Source organism: Anopheles cruzii, chromosome 3 (genome assembly GCF_943734635.1).
Source record: "Anopheles cruzii chromosome 3, idAnoCruzAS_RS32_06, whole genome shotgun sequence".
NCBI classification, from domain to species: Eukaryota; Metazoa; Arthropoda; class Insecta; order Diptera; family Culicidae; genus Anopheles; species Anopheles cruzii.
In genome coordinates, this window is record NC_069145.1 from 25,106,225 (window position 1) to 25,125,656 (window position 19,432).

Genomic DNA, 19,432 nt, shown 5'->3' on the forward strand with positions numbered 1-19,432 from the left:
GGTGACCACTTGGGTTGCCACCGTTAACAAGAAGCAAACGGACGGCACTTGATCATCCTCACTAGCTAAAGAGGTAGTAAAACTATACGGATTCCGAAATTCCGAGCGCCCTTACGTGGGTCAAAACTTCTTGTCTACCCAGCAATCGGCTACACACGTTTCGGACGAGGTAAAGGAATGCTGGCTGATCCTTTCTCGACACGTTGCGACAAGAAGCGAACGATAAGAGTGCACGGCAATCTGGATCTGACCGATAATCTCGCCCCGGAATGCTTTATAACTGCAAAGTGATCGGATTGCAACTAGAGAGATGAACGCTTGCGTAGTCTGACTAATCACTCTCGTCCGCGAGCAACACTAATTGATGACAATTAAATCCCGTGCCGAAGGAGGACAATGTCCCTAGAGAAGGATCACTTCTTAAATGGTGTGCGGCGAGTTAGTGTTTCTTTCAACGACGCTTCGCTCAATTGCTCCGTCGGTCTGGGCGCCATGTGGGATTCTGGCGACTGATTCTTGGCGCCGATGTCTAAGAAAGGGGGTCACAAAATTACGAATATACGTTTCACCACCGAATAAGCTTTATAAACACTTCCGCCAAGTAGTGTTCGGAACAGGATCCTTGCAACACGCGTTCGATCCCCGTTCGTCCGGGCACATCAGAACCGTGCCGGTCGATCACACAACACGTATTGCCGTTAACGAGGCACTCGGTTTTTCGTAGTACCTCGTTTTCGTAGGCTTTGCCCCTGTAGTAGTGGTGGATGCAGTGCACCGGGATCCGGTTAACTCCGGCTGGTTCGGCTGTGGCTAGAGGCTTGGGGTTTCGAAAAAACGATTAAATGTAAATAGTCCCCGAGATGAGTCCCCGAAGGGGAATCGGTGAGTGCGTTATAACTGATAATTACACCCTTGAGGACATTCTGGGAAGGAACAGTCCAATGCGGACTAATTTATTGGTGCTTGAGGCAGGCTTTTAACTCGCTTCTAGACCATCACTTAAGATGGCGATAATTTGTAATGAGTTACATCGTATCACTTGAAATTAGCGTTGCTTAGAATGAGACAGTTCTGTGGCGAACTGGGAAAAAACCTCAATAAATCACACACGTGTTTATTAACCATAAAGTTTGGTTGTCTGTTATCGACTTTCCATTGTTAAAAACTGTCACTAGGTTTATAACCTACTTGCTTCCTCTTACAATGTATGAACTATTCGCCGTTGGTTTGTCGTTTTTATGCATCAAACGAGTACCACGGGTACTCTAGGCGAGCCCGAACACGTTGTAATGGATATCATCGGTCGGGCAATCGTGCAACAACCCCGTAACGAGACTGAACATCGAGAAAAAGGATGGCGTAAAATAAAAGTGCAACCACCTTACAAGCACCGGCAAAGAGCCGAGGCCCTACACCACGAAAGCCTCATTTCGGCCTATTGGTATGGCTTCGGGGTCCGCTCGGCTAGAGCCCCAGGATCATTGCCACACCAGGCTCAACTTTCCGGGTTTGGTTGAAGTTTCTCAAGCAAGTATTTACAAAATGTACACCGCAAAGTTCCATTTGCGTAAACACACTCCGTACTGATACATTCATCAAACGCCTCTCGCTCAACGCTTTTTCGACAGCATTTTGTTTGGGCGTGGGTATCTTCACGCATGTCAATCAGGGATCAACAGATTAACCGACACCCGCGGGTAGAATGTGAGTGAATTACGTCCTTTAATTAATCATTGGTAAACGCTTTGACCGTTCTATTTGGCGCAACATTTTGCTCTGAACTTTGGAATTGCACACTCGGGAAGCTCATGATCAATTTGCTACCGTTTGGTGCTATCAATTGGCCTCAGTTTTTGATGCCACTTCCGTTCGGTTTGTGTACATTAACGTTGAAACCTAAAGCTGAAACTTGTTTGATTGCGTTTCATTGAAAAGATCGGCACTCGCTTCGCGCTTGGCTTACCGTAAGGTCGTAAGTAAATGACCAATCAAGCTGCGACCCCTCTAAACCGAATAATGTAAATTTTCTTTTCACGAGGTCATCATTCGTTTCGTTTTCGGTAGCCAGTCTCGCTAACGATAATGACCCAGGAAGCTGGGTCATCCTATCTGCCTATCGCTTCGAATGAGATTGTCGATTGATGTCTTTTGCGGTTTACTGATTGCACAACGTATAAATCGTTACTATAAATTTGTCATTTGACATTGTTTGAAAGGTTTAGATGATAACATTTTGATTATTTTGATGTTCTTGTATTCCTCAAAGACAATTCAATTTCTGCCATTCACAGCGAACAGTAATTGTATGAGTACACAAAAAATAATCACAAGATGTCTTACTCAGAGTCAATCCTGTGAATAATTGGGTAGTAGCTCATCGTGTTTAACTTTGTGATAAGAAGCTATAGAAGTAAGGTACTTCCCTGGTCGTCAGCAGGGTCTGACGTACTTGTATTATCAACGGAGTTCCCCAGATGTGAAATAATGCGGTGGCCATTCTTGCGTATCTTTTCAAAACATTCTTGTCTTGGCCCGATATATACTAATATCACAGACAAACTAAATGGACTTTAATTAATTTAATTAATTGATTAATTGTATGAAACGTTAGGAAATTGTGTAACGGTATCTCATGTGTGTCGCAAAAAACCCGCATAAACTCCACTCGTATAATTTTTTCGCCATAAGAACTATTTTTTCGTTTTAATCGTGTAAGTGCAAATTCAACGGTGATAGTTGTTTATCGTCTTCCGATTTCAAAATACGCCGCATAGGAGTACTAGATTCACAGTGACAGCTCAAAAGGAGAGAATGTGCTGTCAAACTTTGCGCTCCTTGCTCTCCGTTTCGTGTTCGAAAATTCAAGTCAGGTTCGAAGGTTCAAAGTTAGGTTCAACCATCGCTTGGGAAACAACCAGAAAACAAATTCAAACCTAAATTAACAATAGTTAAGATAGAACATACTTTTATTACAGATAATATAGTTAGTTTAAAAGAGACGAATATCAGGCTATATAGCTCAAAGTCTCTATAATACATGAAAAAAAAAAAAAACGTCGGTAGGGAATTAACTCTGCGGAACGGGTTGCGTGAATGGAAGGCAGTGCACTTGTACCGTACCTAGCAAATAGAATAATCATATTTGGAACAGAAACTCACTAGAACGCATACACCGGTATCGTCGTAAGCTTGAGAAGAACAACAGTAAGTAGCTGTGCCGGACGGAGTTTTCCACAGTCGAGCGAAAAGGCCGATCCTGATCGATTTTTGCGTGTCGTCTTTGGAGAGAGGGAGAGAGTGCGCGTGGTGCATCTCTGTGGCTCCGTACGCCGGAGCATGGAGCAGCCCAAACAAAAAGCCCAGCAGAGCGAAAGAGATGCCGAAGGAGAGCGCGTGCTCTGGGGTTGCGTGTGAGTGCGTGCGCGTGCGTGCCTCCGCTGGAAGCGAGTGCGCGAGTGTGCGTACGCGGGGCCAGTGCGTCAGTGCTGAAGAAGGTTTTGTTTTCTTCCAGCGTTTGGTGTTTTCGGTTCCGGGCGGTCACTGTGCAAGGTTCGATTGAAAGAAAATTTAACACGAAAACGTCAACTGTTATCCCTTTCAGAAGTTTGTGTTGCGTGTGCCAGAAATGGTTGCAGGGCTTGCTGGGTGGATTGCGAGTCCCTGCTGGCAGCAGTGCGTTCGATTGTTAACAAAATTGCTCCCAGCAGCAGCAGCGGCGCCCTACCGAGAACAAGTTCCTAATTGTCGTTCTCCTGTGCTTTGTGACTCGCGTTCCAATCGTTACACAAATCGGGAACCTATTTTGTGCAATTGGAACCAGCGTGGGTTAATATTTGTTCTGCGTCTTCTGTAATGCTCTTCTTTCGCAATCCATTTACAGGTTCGTGCGTGTGTGCAGTGAAAAAAACATGTGAATTGCGGTGCGCGGTAAGGGAAACCCGAAGCCTAAACCCCGACGAACCCGGTGCGTGCAGTGTGTGAAGTTTACCGTGAGCGCTGCATTGTTGCACCAAAAGTGCATTCAGCCTGACCAGGTTTGCGATTGTAATGTAGCGCAAAAACCAGTGCCATCGCCAGTTCCCATTGCAGGCGCTTCTCTACAGCTGTGTTGGGCAACATACGCTCATAAGAAAGGAGACCAGTCGGGTCGGACAACGGCAGTGCGGCCAGATCGGGACGCTGCATAATAAAACAATAGCGATCGCTACCACGAAGCCGCCAACTTTGGGTAAGTTGATATGAATGCAAATTTGTGTAACACCTTAACCGAAAGGGGACGATAAAATGGCAGCGGAAGCGGCTGCTCCGAGCGCTTCCCGGGCCGTCCTTTTGGCCCCTTGCCCACAGCACAATGCGCTCATCTCGTCCACCTTAAAAGGGGTTGCGCGTCGTTTATGACGGGCCGGTCGGTTTTTTTTGCTCTACTCGCTGCGCCTCGCGTGCATTTTTGATGTGCTTCCGGAACCCTCTGCTTGTTCATGCTGCTACGCCATGGGAGTCACAGAGGGTCGATAAGAAGCGAAAACGAAAAATGCCGGAAAAGATAAGACCGCACTGAGGGGAGATGCATTCGATAACGGAACTCCCCGGTAGCCATCCTGTTTGTGTTGCGAACAATTCGTCTATAAATGTGGTAAAAAGTTTGCAATCTACAATTTTATGGTAGTACTTTTCTACAACGTCATCAAACTACGCAAAATGGACCCATACGTCTTTGGGGTGAAAGACGTACCTTCAATTCCTTGCCAACAGCCGCCCCGATTCGCAGCTTGGGAATCGCTGGTGGGCAAGACCTCTTTTAAATTGAATGGAATGCCATGTCTGTCATTGGCGGCAGACATACACAGTCCGGTGCACCGGAAGCTGCTTTAATGCATTCCACGAACGATCGCCATTCATCGAGAGATCAATGGTTCTTCCGGAGCTAATCTTCGCAAGAAGTCAGGGAAACGCCTCCGGCTTGCAGTGCTTCCAACCGTTTGCAGTTTGTGGCAAATTTAGATGTGACTTCCATACGACCGTTTGAACATCTTCGGAAGTTGATCCACCTATCAATCCGCCGCTGATGAATTGGAATAAAATTGATCCGCTTTTCGGGTGACAAATTGACACGTGTTTGCGAGTTGTTAACGACGTCACCGCCGCCGCTAACGAGCCATGCGGGTGCATTCGAACGGCCTGGATCTCGTTTGCATACAAATTTGACACCGGAAGTTTGCATATCCGCTGCGGGAGTGATGGTTCATCTTTTCCCCTCCCCCTCCGCTTTCGGCAGACGATGGGGCACGTTGCCAAAAGCAAAGCAATCTTTTAGAACCAAGGTTTGGGAATCGGACCACCCATCGGGGGACAATGGCAGCGTCGCGAAGTAATGAAGTGATTTGCACATATAACGTTAACGCGGTCCGCGCGCCAACCGATTCGGGAGCAGGCGCCCGGTCTGGTCGTGCCTTTGAATCGTACCCCTGCCTTGCCGTCCTTTCGCCGTTGTCACGGTGTCTGTCTCGTACGACACGCTTCCGAAGAGAGCGGAATTCGCTCGTTCTGCGGAGAGGCTATCGCAAGCTTTCTCTCATATCCTTCCGGTTTCATTTCGCTCTCTCACACACATACACAAACAGCGAAGGAGCTCTTCGCGCCGTGGATTAAATCGTGCCGTCGCGCCGCCTATCCGCTGTCTAATGCTTTGTTTGTTCTCCTGGCGCATATCCTGGCGTGTGAAAAAGAAGGAAGCGAAACACTGGATTCTCTGTGTTTGTGTGGTCCTGACAGCAGAACCCTGGCCAAAAGTTTGGACGTCACCACCGCCGACGTGTTTGCAGTCATCGGCCACCGTCGGAGAAAGGTTGAAGTTCATCATCCCTTCCCGAGAACCCGAGAACTGACGGGTTTCGCAGTTCGATCGATTATTTTCATCTTCAGCAAAAACCTTTTTATGCTACACCCACCCCGTGGGTGGCTCGGTCCGGTCATTAAAAGCTCGTGTGTCGTGTCGCGCTCGTGTGTTGTGCTCCATCCGGTCCGGTGGTTGGGTCGGGAAGGAAGACAAATTCCAGCGTGTCTGCCCGCATCGAAAGTGAGTGTGCAAAACGTGCGTTGGTGGTGTTTGGAAGATTTGATGGTACTTAAAAGAAGAAAAAAAAGTAATAACGTTGCCACAATGGAGTGTCAATTTGGCGTGCTCAAGGTCTGCGGCCGGGGGCGTCGGCCGATACTGGCGAGACCCACACGCGGACTTATACGGGAGTTCGCGGATGCCTATCGCCGAGGCCGGATGACGATGCTAGGGCACGTGCCCTTTGATTTTGGACAGCGAAAGATCCATCATCCGTCGCGCGGTTGCAATTTGCAGACCTAGGATGGGATCGATTTTTTTTACCTTACTTCCTAGAACCAGGCAGGTTGTAGGTCGCCTTTCGGCTGCTCTTCATCTCTCGCGCTCTGCACTGCAGGCACGTCTGATGTCATCCGCTTCGTTGGCCGCACGGAGGCGCACCGTCGACAGGGTGTGTGCTCCCGAAGCAATCCCCGGATCGTAGGCGCTTACGACACCGACCGCATTCGAAGGACATCGTTTGTGGGCGTGTGTGTATCCGTTTTTTCTAAATTACCAAACATGCAAATTTTGGGCTCCTCCTGTTCGTCCCGGATTCAGGAACTTGTTCGAGAATTACTGCAACGTTAATAAACTTGACATTGATGATAGATTTTCGACTTTTGGGCGCCCATTCGCACCTTACTTTCGTCGCTCGATAACGGGCACAGGTTCGACGAAACAATATCTCAGCAGGCGCGGTGTGGTGTTTAGTGTTTCGTATCGAATGCTTCGTGGCCTTTTCGTTTGGTCCTCCAAAAGGGCCCGCAGCGCAAAGTGCCACTAATTGAACCTGTTTCCGTCCGGGTGGCGCGTGAGTGTGAATCAGCAGGGCGACCTTAGCCTCTAAAAGAAGGAGGAACCACGGGTCGCACCGAACGTCTAAAAGCGGTCACACACGGTGTTACGAAACTGGTGCACCACTGGCCGCGTCAACCAGAACCCCGGGGGGAGCTAAAAGGTTTTAGCCACGGGCCCCGCAGGTGTAAAATGTGCCCTCGTGCTTCGCAGGTTGTGACCTGTTGTGGCTGCGAGCCGCATCAATGCGGTCCCGCTTGAATGTTGCTCCACAATTTTTCGAATGCATTTTAGCCTCGCTCTCGCATGGGCTGCGCCCTTAATATGCAACACCCAACCTACCGATGGTTGTAGCTACTTTTTGCCACCTTCACCGTCGGCCTACGAAAGCCATCGATCAACGCCATCATCGTCTTGCATAATCTCGTTGCAGAAGTCAACCGTGTCATGGTTTCCGTTTCTTTTTTCGGGTGGAAAAACTGGGCGTAGTACGTCGTGGTGGTACATGGTGATGGCTCGTAGCAACCGTTGCCATTTTTTTCGTAACCAGAATGCTTCTAATCGAAGGCAGCGGCGACAGTATGGCATCATCTCTCATCGTTGCAGTAAAAGCCACCGAATGGTCGATTAGAACGTCGCCAAAAAACACTGGCCAGCCGTTAAGAAATGGGTCGATGTTGGAGTGAACGAATGCGTGACATGTTTTCGGTTGGTCACATTCCGGGAGCCAAAAAATAAATAAATTAACGGCGATAAGTGAGCGTGTGGTATGATGATGAGATCATGGATTTTCGGGAAAAAATAAAACACGCTCAAAACGTTCAGTTGTAATGAAGCGGAAACTTTCTCATCGTTCGCACGGCGCTGAAACTAGTGAATATTGCGTGAAATATGCAGCATGTCGGCGTCATCCGGGCGTGTTCGAAAATAGCATTCGGACATAAGAAGAAATGCAAACATTGCAGCAAATAGGGCCAACCACCGTTCAATTTTATTCGCTCATTGGTCACCAAGAGAGCTCGTGATGATGAGTTGTGATGTGTAATCTTGGAGCTCATATTTTGCTCGGGATTTCGATTCTCGGGGAGGCGATTTTTTTCTTATATACTGTACCAAAAAATGGCGCGAGAATAGCGCGAGAATAGCGCGAGAATGGCCTCAATATAGGCAGTCGGAAGAAAATAATACGTCTTTTGGTTACAATACAAAAATTCACCCGAAATAGTTTGTTTTGTTCAACCAAACTTCGTTGATGGCGCTCCTTGAGCACAGCACACCCTGTAAGACGCACTTTCAATGAAGATATGATCGTGGGTAGTTAAAGATATTTTCGACACTTAATGGCAAGACATTAATGGCCTTCACTGTGCCCCTCTTCACTAGCAGCAGCACGGGTTAAGATCGAAAGGAACTGATCGCGATACGAAGGAGATCGTTTTACGATTCAACCAACCAGCGCCTGGTCGGTCGTTCGGCCACTTCGCCACGCCGATAGCTGGAGTCCGTGGACGCGAGCAAATTGGGTCATTTCGCCCGAGCGCGGGTAAGGCGATAAATGCACGCCCAGCGGCAACAACCGGCCCTGGACCGGCCGGCCGTTCTAACGACTTGGCACGGGGGCGCCAAGTGGTGGTGGTCTCGATTAAGAAAGTGCTCTTCCGTCGGAACAAAGGAAGTTGTACCCATCCGGACCTGGACGGGGCCCTAAACTACACCCGGCTCATCCGGTGGCCAACGTATGAAATGTGTCGTTCACACGTTCGAGAGGAACCGGGTGAACCACTTAAATTCGAAACATATTGCATTGCCTGGCGGGGCCAATACGGTTCTTCTCAACCGCCTTTTTGGTGTGCATACCAAATCGGACCACATGTCGGTGTGTATCTGTTTGCTTCTAGGACGCAACTGTTAATTACTAATATTACGCAATTGTTTTACTGATGTGGATTTTATTTTTCTTATGGTTGTTGATAGATTCTTCGATCGTAACGAATCGAACACAACTTATCTGTTCAATTTTCTGTTATTTTTTAACAAAGGTCTATTTAAGTTACATTAAGTTGTCGACCGGTGCCCCATCGTGCCCCGGGGTGGAGTTCGTTAATTTTCCTTAATAGATGGTTTATTTTCGACTTCTCGCACCCCGTTTGCCCCGTTTTAGATGGCCACTGCAGCGAGAAAACCAAACACATGGACCAAACCTAGCAGCGACGAAGCATGCTTTCTGCGTCCATCATATCGGGTGACAGTCGGTCGAAAGAACGTTGGGTCCGTTTCGTCCGGTCAAAAGATCGACCCCCAAAACGGAGGCGCAAGTTTTGGACAATCTATAGTATTTAATTGTACACAACCGTGGCCCATAGCTGGCAAGTTAAAGGGTTAACCACACAGCACGCGCTCCCCACAATGTGGAAGACCTCTCCGAGTGGTCGGCTTCACAAATCATCCGGCTGCGTCCGACCGCGGGGCTACTGCTGTCCGTACCAGGCAGCATGTCCCGCGCTCGGTTTTGGCCCCCCGCAGGGTGGGGTTATGTCTAAATTTATTTTCCAGCTGACGGGCGGGCGACACAGTCCACAAATAAGCAACCGAAGCACGCGGCGTGGTTCCATCGCGCTGCTCCCGGCGCCATTAGCACATCTTCTGCTGTGTTGTCGAGAAGAAACTGTTGGCCGATACCGGCCCCGCCCCGCACTATATGTGTCCGTTCCGCCGGGGGGAATGGCTTTCAACGGGTGCGTTAATATTTTCTCTTTATGTTTCGCAATGGGTTGATTATTACCACCACCGAGGCACCAGGATCGGCCCAGTAACAATACCGGCCACCAGCGCAGGCTACAGGCAGAACTGCGGCCATATGGCGGACGATTCTAGACCGCCAAATGGAAACTGGGTTAAGTATTAGCTATCGAAATGTTTTGATAAACGACCTTTCACAACACTGTAACGGGAGCGGGAGATGTCGGCCTTCGGTTTTGGTCATCTTCTTCAAGACGTTAACGGGGAACCGTTGCCCGATTAACAAGGCTTGAGTGATATTCTAATGAAACGTTGAACGTATATGAATGAAACGAGCGTTCGATTCATCTCAACCACAACTACATTGCGCATGATACTCTTTATGAACGTTCCTCAAGCACGTATCGTATTGTTCCCATATCGATCTTATGGTACTTTTTTCTCAATCATGGGCTGAGTCGGGCTTTACTATTCCTGGGTTTTGCTTCGATCCCCGCGAATGCGGTGATACTCCGCAGCAATATTCACCGACAATAATTGGCACGAAACGCAGTGTGTTTGAAATGCACAATCGACGTCAATTCGTTTAAATTCGCCCACCCGGCCGACAGTGCCAAAGTGCCCCGTCCCTCGCGTTCGTCCCTTTCCGGAACGGAAGGAAAAAGGGTCTCACAGAGTTCGACGTTTAGCGTCGTGTGTGTGTCTGTGTGTGTCATACTCAAAGGCGGCATGGTTTTGAACAAACCCCAAATCACACCCACGAATGAGATCATCTTCGCCCATCCATTCTAAAGCGATTGCGGCAACCCCCAAATCCATTACTTTATTACAACGCCGCCGCCGCCACCGCCGGGGCGTGGGGCCGACCGGATCGGAGCGGAAAACTATGAACTGTGGCTCGAGCAGCTACGGTGTGTGGTGGGTGGTTGAACGTGAGGGCAAAATATTCGAAGATCAATGCAGCCCGGCGGCGAAGGCACGGTGGATATTGATCACCACCGGCGGCCCTTCCCCCGGTATTCGATTACGAGTGGATGGAATCTATTTTGAGTAGAGCAGAGCAAGTAGAGTAGGCAGGCCGCGAACACATCAAGTAGCCGGTCCGCCGTCGTCCTTAGCAATGCACGAACGCTGGTAGCACAGCCCGTCACCACACCAACCCAGGGGCCAATCCGCAATTTCCTATGTGAAATACGATTACATCGATTCGGTTGGTTTGGCCGCCCAGCGGTCGTCAATGTTGCTGCGCTCTCCGCATCGCCGTCCTCATCACTAACATCGTCAAGGAGAGAAAACCATAAATTTCGATCATGATGACGGCGGCGTCGGCGACGATGCTGCCTCGCAAGCGGTCACGCACCGCACGTGTTAGCTTTTGATGCGAGTGAATGAAAATAACGAAAAAATATGGGAGTCTTGTATGCTTTCCTTCGAGCGCTGTTTTGGTGACTTTTCTCCTTTTTCTTCTATTTTTAGACTGTCTCCGTGCCGTCGTTGGCGCATCAGCGTTCCGGGGACGAACGCACGCGGATGGCGGTGTAGCAGAGTAGTGGTGCGTGCAGCGAGAGTGAAGGTGCAGTGCCCGATCCGACGCGATCCGCCCGAACGAGGCTGTCGGGGGAATCCGCGGCGGCCAGCATTGCTGCCATAGTTCGGATAGCGTCGGCGTGTTTATGTAACGCACAGAAGACCCACATTAGTCTGCGAGCGGATACGAGAGGACCGCCACCAGTGAGCCCCGGTGCGGAGGTGAAAGAACGATGGAGTGACGGCTTGGGACGATCGGAAGATGAGGACGGGGAGCCAACAGTTCGGGTTAAATCGAAACCGACGACCCAGTGACCCCGTCCTACCGCACCACCCGTTCGCGCGTGCCGACTGTCTGGCCGTGGTGACGGCTCAGGATTGAAGACCGGTCACGGCGACGGAGACGTGCTGTCGGCAATTGATCACCCCGCGAGTGGCCTCTAGCCTCTCGAAGTGTTGGCGAAAGAGAGCAACACTTTCTAGAACCTTGGGGCGCCTTCACCAGCCGACGGTAAATTTCTAGGACGGCCAATCGTTCATCAAAACGGCAACGCCACGGACGCGAATGAAGTAACGTGGCCGTAAAAGTAAAACCTGCGCGCTCGGGGCGCTAGCAGCGGCCCATAAAGCAGGGCCAGGGCTGCGTGTGCCTAACATGGACACAGATGACATTTATGAGAACCTTCCGTGCCGTGAGGAAGCGCTAAGGAACGGAAACGGGGCCGGTGCCGGTAGCGTTCCGGTTGGCACGATAATGCCCGACGAACCCTCGTCGGCCGGCATCGTCATGGCCACGGAGAACGGAGCTGCAGGAGGCGGTGATGGTGGCGGGGGAAACAAACTGCAAAACAATCTGGCACTCAACAGTAAGGACATGCTGTACGCGACACCGTTGAAAAAATCCGATCGTCCGCTGAAGGTGCTCAACAACGGGACGACGGCACCGATGACCACGAATGGAAACGGCACGAATGCAGGGCCGCCGGTCGTTGGCCGTCTCGTGGATCGGACCGAGACGAACGATCACGATGCGAAGATCATCAACGCCGAGCTGGAGGACCGGCGGATACGGGACTTTCTGAAGGACACGACGCAGATGCACAAAAAGATTGAACTGCACAAAACGTCGTACCAGAGTTCCAACTTTTCCTACCTCGCGCGCAAGGAACACTTTGCCGATCTGGTGCAGCGCAACGTCAACAATAACGGTGGCACCGTGGCGGATGACCTGGTCGCCAACGCTGGTGCGGCCGGGGGTCTCGTGGGCACCGGCTACAAATCGCTGGCCGGCCAGAAGGAGGAGGATAACAATCTGGATTTCGACGTGCATGAATCGCTGAATGAACTGGAGGCCCGGTGCAACGAAAAGCTCGAGATGCTAACGAATCTTAACCGGGGTCGTTCGACCGAGCAACGGTCGCAGGAGGACAACGAGCAGCAACTGCAGCAGCAGCAACAGCAACAGCAACAGGAGCTGTCCGATGACGGTGGAGACGGTGTGCCGAAACCATCGGCACCGCCGCTATCGGCGTTGCAAACGGAGCGAAAGAAACGCGGAGCAAGCGGGAACCGGGAAGGAAATGGTAGTGGCCTCGGGGGAGATGGATCGTCGGATCAGCCGGTCATCAGTGCGCACCTAAACCGGGAGTGGGTGCTGAAGAAGATCGCCATGTGTTTGGAGCAGAGAATTGCGAAAAAACCCGTGCCACCGGTGCCGGTTGTTGCCGGGGCCAGTGCAACAGATGGCGCCAGCGTCGCGACACCTTCCACGGGTGCGGCCGGTGGATTTTTTGGCAGAGCTGCGCCGGATGGGCCGATCGTTGCCGCAACACAGGCACCTCCACCACCACCGCCACCGTCAGCGGGCGGTCTGCGGGGCCCAGCGGATGGTAGCCCACCGTCGCTGGGGTACCTGGTCCTTGGTTCGAACGGCTCGGGCAAAACTTCGATCTGCAACGACATCATTGAGGGTACGTCCGGCACAAAAGGGATGCTGAACCGCCGGCTGTTGGCGTGCTATTTCGTCAACTCCCAGAGCCCGGAGTGTCACAGTCTGAGCATGTTCATCCGCAGTATCATTCTGCAGATTTTGAGCCACTCCAGTTTTGTGCACAGTGGCGAACCGGGAGCCGCCGGGGCCCAGCACGAAGTGACAAATCTGTCCGCCGGTGACGAACCGGTAGCCGGGGTGGTCGCGCCGGTAAACACCAGTAACGACTGTCTACCGGAGGCGGATCAGCAGAGAAACGAACCGCCCCAGCCGGGTGCCACCGATGAGCTGTCTGAAGCGGTTGACCGCGAGCTGGAAGCTGCCATTCGGACGGAGCTCAAAATCAACGAACGGGTGGCCGAGTTTAGCGTCTCCGGGCGGAAGAAAGTGTCTCGCCAGCAGTCGGAACCGGTCGAAAGTTTTGGGCGCGACCGGGAGCATGCGACCTATCCGTACAAAACGCACCCGCCGCCGGCAGGAAAGACACTCGGCGGCGGCGGCACGATCGAGAAGGAAGTGGCAGCCGATGAGCAGAAGGACGAGGATGGTGGTGACGATGGCAAGGCGGCCGAGAAAACGATGAGCCCGGGACGGGGAGGCAAAGTGTCGAAGATACCGATAGCGATCGGTAGCACGATCCGCAGCCCGAAGAAGGTTTCACCGACAGGGAAAGGGCCGAAAGGGTTTCCCGAAAAGGAAAGCAGCGAAGGCGGTGGCGAGGAAGAGGACACGATCCTTGAGGGTGGTGGGGAAGCTATCGCTGAAGGTGATATCGCCGATTTCAAACACGGTCTCGACGACGATGAGGTGGTGGCGGATGTGAATGGGCAGCAGAACGGCAGGAAGGAACACGTGGATCGGACGGCGGGTGAGCAATTGGGGGACTCTTTGCGCCCGACGAAGGCGATGGAAACGAGCATCCCGCCACCGCTGCCAAAGTCGAAAAACTGTCGCCAAATCATAGCAGACGGGTACTACGAGATGCTGCTCAGCAATCCGGACATCTTCGAATCGCTGACGGTGGACAGCATCGAGAAGAATCCGGACGATTGCTTCAAGAAGGCGATCCTGTTCCCACTGTTAGAGCTATGTCCGCCGCGCAACGCGCTGCTACTGCTGATCGATTCAATCGACGAGAATTATCTGCAAGACGGCAACCTGATCTCAACGCTCAAGGGCAAGCAGGCGACCAAGAGCCGCAACATTGCGGAGCTACTCGCCAACCACATCCATTTGATGCCGAAGTGGCTGTTTATGGTGTGCACGGCAAAGAAGCAGAACAAAAACATTACCAAACTGTTCACCGGCTTCAAGAAGCTCACGCTGGACGATCTGCGCAAATCGCACGTGGTAAAGGACGTCCAGCAGTACATCATCAACCGGCTAAACACGGACTTCCGGGGCATCAATCTGACCAAAGACATCATCGAGAGTCTGAACCAGCTGTACATCAAATCGAACGGCTGCCTGCTGTACCTGTACAAGGTTTTGAACGGCATACGGGAGAACTTTTTCACGTTCCGCGAAATCAAGCTGATACCGTGCACACTGAACGGCCTGTATCTGTACATCTGCCAGAAGTCGTTCAACAAGAAGCAGTACAACAAGATCCGGCCGATCCTGAACGTGCTGCTCGTGTGTAACAGCTACGTCGACAAGCTGTTCATCTACAACTGTCTCCGCACGCACAACTACACGCTCGAGATGGAGGACTTTGAGCGGCGGCTCGAGCTGATGCGCAACATCGTCGAGTACAGCCCGACCAACGCCAGCGCGGTGCGCATCTTCCACAACTCCTTCTGCGACTGGCTGATCGATGTGAAGTTCAGCACGAAGAAGTTCCTGTGCGACCTGAACGAGGGCCACGTGATGGTGTCGATGTACTACACCGTCGTGGCGGACCAGATCTGCCCGAACAAGCTGCGTCTCTACCTGTACCATCTGATCAAGACGGGCGAGTATCTGACGAGCCGCAGCGTCGATCTCGATCTGCTGCTGATACTGCTCGAGACGAAGTCGAACCTGAGCGACTGCTTCTACACCAACCTGCTGAACTGCTGTGCGATGTGTGAAGACGAGTGCCGGCACGACGTGAACCTGTCGATGCGCACCAAGCACATGCTCGACCGGTTCCTGAACGGACAGCTGAACGACGAGTTTATGATGTTTTTGAACGATTTCTTCAAACCGAACCTACCGACCGACTGCAAGGTGCTGAAGCTGCTGATCGAAACCGGCATCAACAACGCGGACACGCAGCTGTCTTGCGAATCATCGGCCATCCATTCGCCGGTGCTGTCGGACCGGAGCCAAAACATTGACTCCGAGCTGGCGGAGCTGCTGATATCGAGCGAGAAGAGCTGCCAGCAGGAGCTACAGAAATCGATCAACCTGGTGGAGGACGGCAATGGTGGCAGCGGTGGGATGGGCAGCGTCCCGGCGATGGGCTTTGCGGGCGGCAGATCCGGTGATGGTGGGGCTACCGGTGGACTGTCGAGACAGCGCTACAGCGGTGGTCCATCGATGGCTGGTGGCGATGGAGGTAGCAGTGCCCTCGGGGATTCCAAGTCGGACATCCAGAATGATCGTATCGGCAGTGGCTTCCAGTGCGACATGTTTGAGGGGGAGATGCACAAGGGGAAGGCGTTGATACACATTCTGGCCAACGAGGGCAACCACACGCTACTGGAGCGTGCCCTCAATGTAAGTTGCCAAGTGCGCGCGACCGAGTGCGCGACACGGATAGTGAAAATTGTTGTTTCTTTTCCCGTTTTAGGCCTGCAAGGATCCGATCGATCTGGAGATTGAAGATCTGAACGGACAGACGGCGCTGAACATTGCGGCCCGGAATGGGCATCAGGAGATCGTGAAGCTACTGTTGACGTACAAACAGCCCCTCCGGGACGGGACGGGCCGATATCGGATGATTGACGTGAACCACGCCGATCGTGATGGGTGGACACCGTTGAGATCGGCATCGTGGGGCGGCCACACGGAGGTGGTGAAGCTGCTGATCGAAACCGGTGTCTGTGCGATCGACCGGGCAGACAAGGAGGGTCGGACAGCGTTGAGGGCGGCCGCCTGGAGCGGCAACGAGGACATCGTAAAGATTCTGATCGAGGCCGGGGCGAACGTTAACTCGATCGACAAGCAAGGTCGTACGTCGCTGATTGCCGCGTCGTACATGGGCCATTACGATATCGTGGAGATTCTGCTGGAGAACGGAGCGGAAGTGAACCACACGGATCTGGATGGTAGGAATGCCCTGTGCGTGGCAGCGCTCTGTGGCAGTTCCGGATACAGTCGCGTGATTTCGACACTGCTCGAGTACGGTGCGAACACGGATCAGACGGATAATGAGGGAATGTCGCCGCTGTTGGTCAGCTCGTTCGAGGGTAACGCCGAAATCTGTGAGCTGCTGCTGGAGAACGGAGCCGATCCGGATATGGCGGACAATATGGGCCGGACGCCGCTGTGGGCCGCTTGCACCTCCGGTCACGCGAACGTGGTCAAGCTGCTGCTCTTCTGGGGCTGTGGAATCGATTGCATGGACTCGGAGGGCCGCACGGTACTTAGTGTGGCGGCTGCGCAGGGCAATCTGGAAACGGTGCGCCAGCTGCTCGATCGGGGCTTAGACGAAACGCATCGTGATAACGCGGGCTGGACACCATTGCATTATGCGGCCTTCGAGGGGTACGGTGACATTTGCGTTCAGCTGCTAGAGTCCGGGGCGAAGATCGACGAGTGCGATAATGAGGGCAAGGCGGCCCTACATTTGGCCGCTCAGGAAGGTCACAATGCGGTGATCGAAGCGATCCTCAACATCCACCGACCGTGCATTGATCAGCGGGCGCACGATGGTAAAACCGCATTCCGGTTGGCCTGCCTCGAGGAGCACTTTGAGTGCATACAGACCCTGCTGAAGTACGGGTGTGACATCAACTCGAAGGACGCCGATTCGCGCACCACGCTCTACATTCTGGCACTGGACAACAAGCTGAAGGCCGTGAAGTTCCTGCTCGAGTACTCGAACGCCGATGCCAACATTCCAGACAGTGAGGGTCGCACAGCGCTCCATGTGTCCGCCTGGCAGGGTCACGCTGAAATGGTCAAGCTGTTGATAACGTTAGGTAAGCAGAGCTGGCTGTTGCTACAAACGTCCGCAGTAAGTCTAATGTCCGAATTCTACCATCCATTAGGCAACGCCAACGTGAACGCGATGGATTTGGAATCGAGAACGCCACTCCACTCGTGCGCCTGGCAGGGTAACCACGAGGTGATGCAGCTGCTCCTGTACTACGGTGCGGTGCCAGATCATGCATGCAAGCAGGGTGCAACGGCCCTAGGCATTTCCGCCCAGGAGGGCCACGAAAAGTGCGTCAGCTATCTGCTCAAGTACGGTGCGAACCCCTACAAATCGGATCATTGTGGTCGAACACCGATCAAGCTGGCGGCCAAATCGAACCGCAACAACGTTCTACGGATTTTGGAAAACTTTACCAAAAGTTAGTTTCCCTTTCGGAGGCCCCCGAATGATAATGTTGGTGGATTGTAAGTTTTTCAATTTCTTAATTGGCTTTCTTTCCAATTTACCTTTCGCTCTAGATGATCTGGACTGTGGTAAGATGGTGCACTTGAATCTGAAATCTCCCGATGAGCTGCCACCGTGCAACTCGATACACAATCCGTCACCGTCGTCCGGCTGCTACCCGACCAACGCCGGTCTATTGATGCCGACGGTGGCGGGAGCGAGCGGTGGTGTCTTGCCGAATCCTAGCCCCTCCCCGAATGCCTCCAACACGACCGGTTCGTCGGCACAGAACAACAATTTCTATGAAAACACAATGCACTCGGACACGAGCAGCCTTCAGAAGCGCAAAAGCGTTATTTCTAGTCAATCGACCGGCAGCAGCAATGAGGTTAGATCCCACAGAGTGTGTTTGTGTGTGTATCTTTTTTTCTAATTTCACAACTCTAAATCTCTTTCGCTGCAGCAAGTACCGATGTCGTTTACCCAGCAGCTGCAGAAGCATTCGCGTCACCATAACTCCAAATCGCATCACATCGTCCAGCAGCAGCACCAGCCGCATCATAATGCCCACCAGCAATCGGCAGCCGGCGGCAAGTTTGGAAGCAAGAAACATTCCCAGGTACTACCAAACGTTGATGAGTACCATGCTAATATAGGTAAGAAAGCAACAATACTGGTGCCGAGGGCGAGCAAGTTCATTGTTAAAGTTGTTTTGTTGGAACCCCAACAGCATCCAACATTCGCATGAACCCGAACGATGCCGATCTGTTCGATTTGGGCTGCATGTCGCCACTCTATGCCACGCCACCGCACTCTCCGAGCAGCGAAATTAGTTCGCCGGGTCAGAATCAACCACCTTCCTCGCTGGCACTTCTCGGCAAACAGTTCGAGGAGATGAACATCAGCCTGTCGAACAACAGTACGATCGTAAACCCACACGACAACCACTTTGCACGCGACACCCACATGCGCATCATACTGGGTAACAACCAGAAGGAAGGTGGTCATCAGCAAGGTGGAGCGGCTGCCGGTGGAGGTGGTGGAGGGTAAGTGAATGGCACACATGGCCTAGTACACCGAGCGGGTGAACGAAGTGCGTAACGTCATTTTGGGTGTTTCTGCAGGAAATCATCGAAACGAAGTGGAATCACGACGAATCCGGCAATGCGCTTGATACGGAATCGGATCGATTCGGCTGCACAGCTGATACGCCGTACGAACAACATGCTGTCAAGCAGTGGCAACAATCAGGGTTCGTCGAGCATCGGCGTAAAGTCGGGTACGTTCCAGTGGCGCAAAGAAAGTCAAATGTAATGTTGCTAAACGAAACAACTGCCGCTGACACACAGTTGTTGCACACAAACAGGGATATTGAGTTTGATGAGCACCTTTTGTGAGTTTTTCGGATGTTTTCCGACTAACGGAACGTGCAATATGACGACGATGCCGAGTGAGAATAATTCGCAAAAGCAATGCATTACTGAAACGGCGGCAACGACAGCTGTTGCTGCTGAGCGCAAAAGTCTGTGGTTCCCTCTTGGTATCCATTTTTATGACGTGGATGTTGGCAGATTGTATTAAAGATGGCAGATTTTCTCTCACACAGACAGACAGAAGGACTAAACTGATCTATCGTGGAGGGGAAGGTTGAATAAAGCAATGTAAATGAAATGAAACGATTTCAACAAATAGCCTCCAAAGCACTAGTAGGCCAGAAAACCGGCGATTCACACAGAGGCGTGTGAATGTTGTT

The 19,432-nt window shown here is 52.0% G+C and overlaps 1 protein-coding gene across 1 annotated transcript; it reads left to right on the forward strand.

The window, feature by feature from the left end:
• The first annotated feature begins 11,813 nt into the window (after positions 1–11,813).
• Positions 11,814–19,153, forward strand: LOC128272525 (ankyrin repeat domain-containing protein 50). Its single transcript, XM_053010350.1, has 7 exons — positions 11,814–15,851; positions 15,925–17,278; positions 17,348–17,653; positions 17,754–18,067; positions 18,143–18,335; positions 18,410–18,725; positions 18,804–19,153. The coding sequence occupies exons 1-7, from the start codon at positions 11,814–11,816 to the stop codon at positions 18,991–18,993; spliced, it is 6,711 nt and encodes a 2,236-aa protein (XP_052866310.1). The 3' UTR covers positions 18,994–19,153.
• The last annotated feature ends 279 nt before the right edge of the window (positions 19,154–19,432 follow it).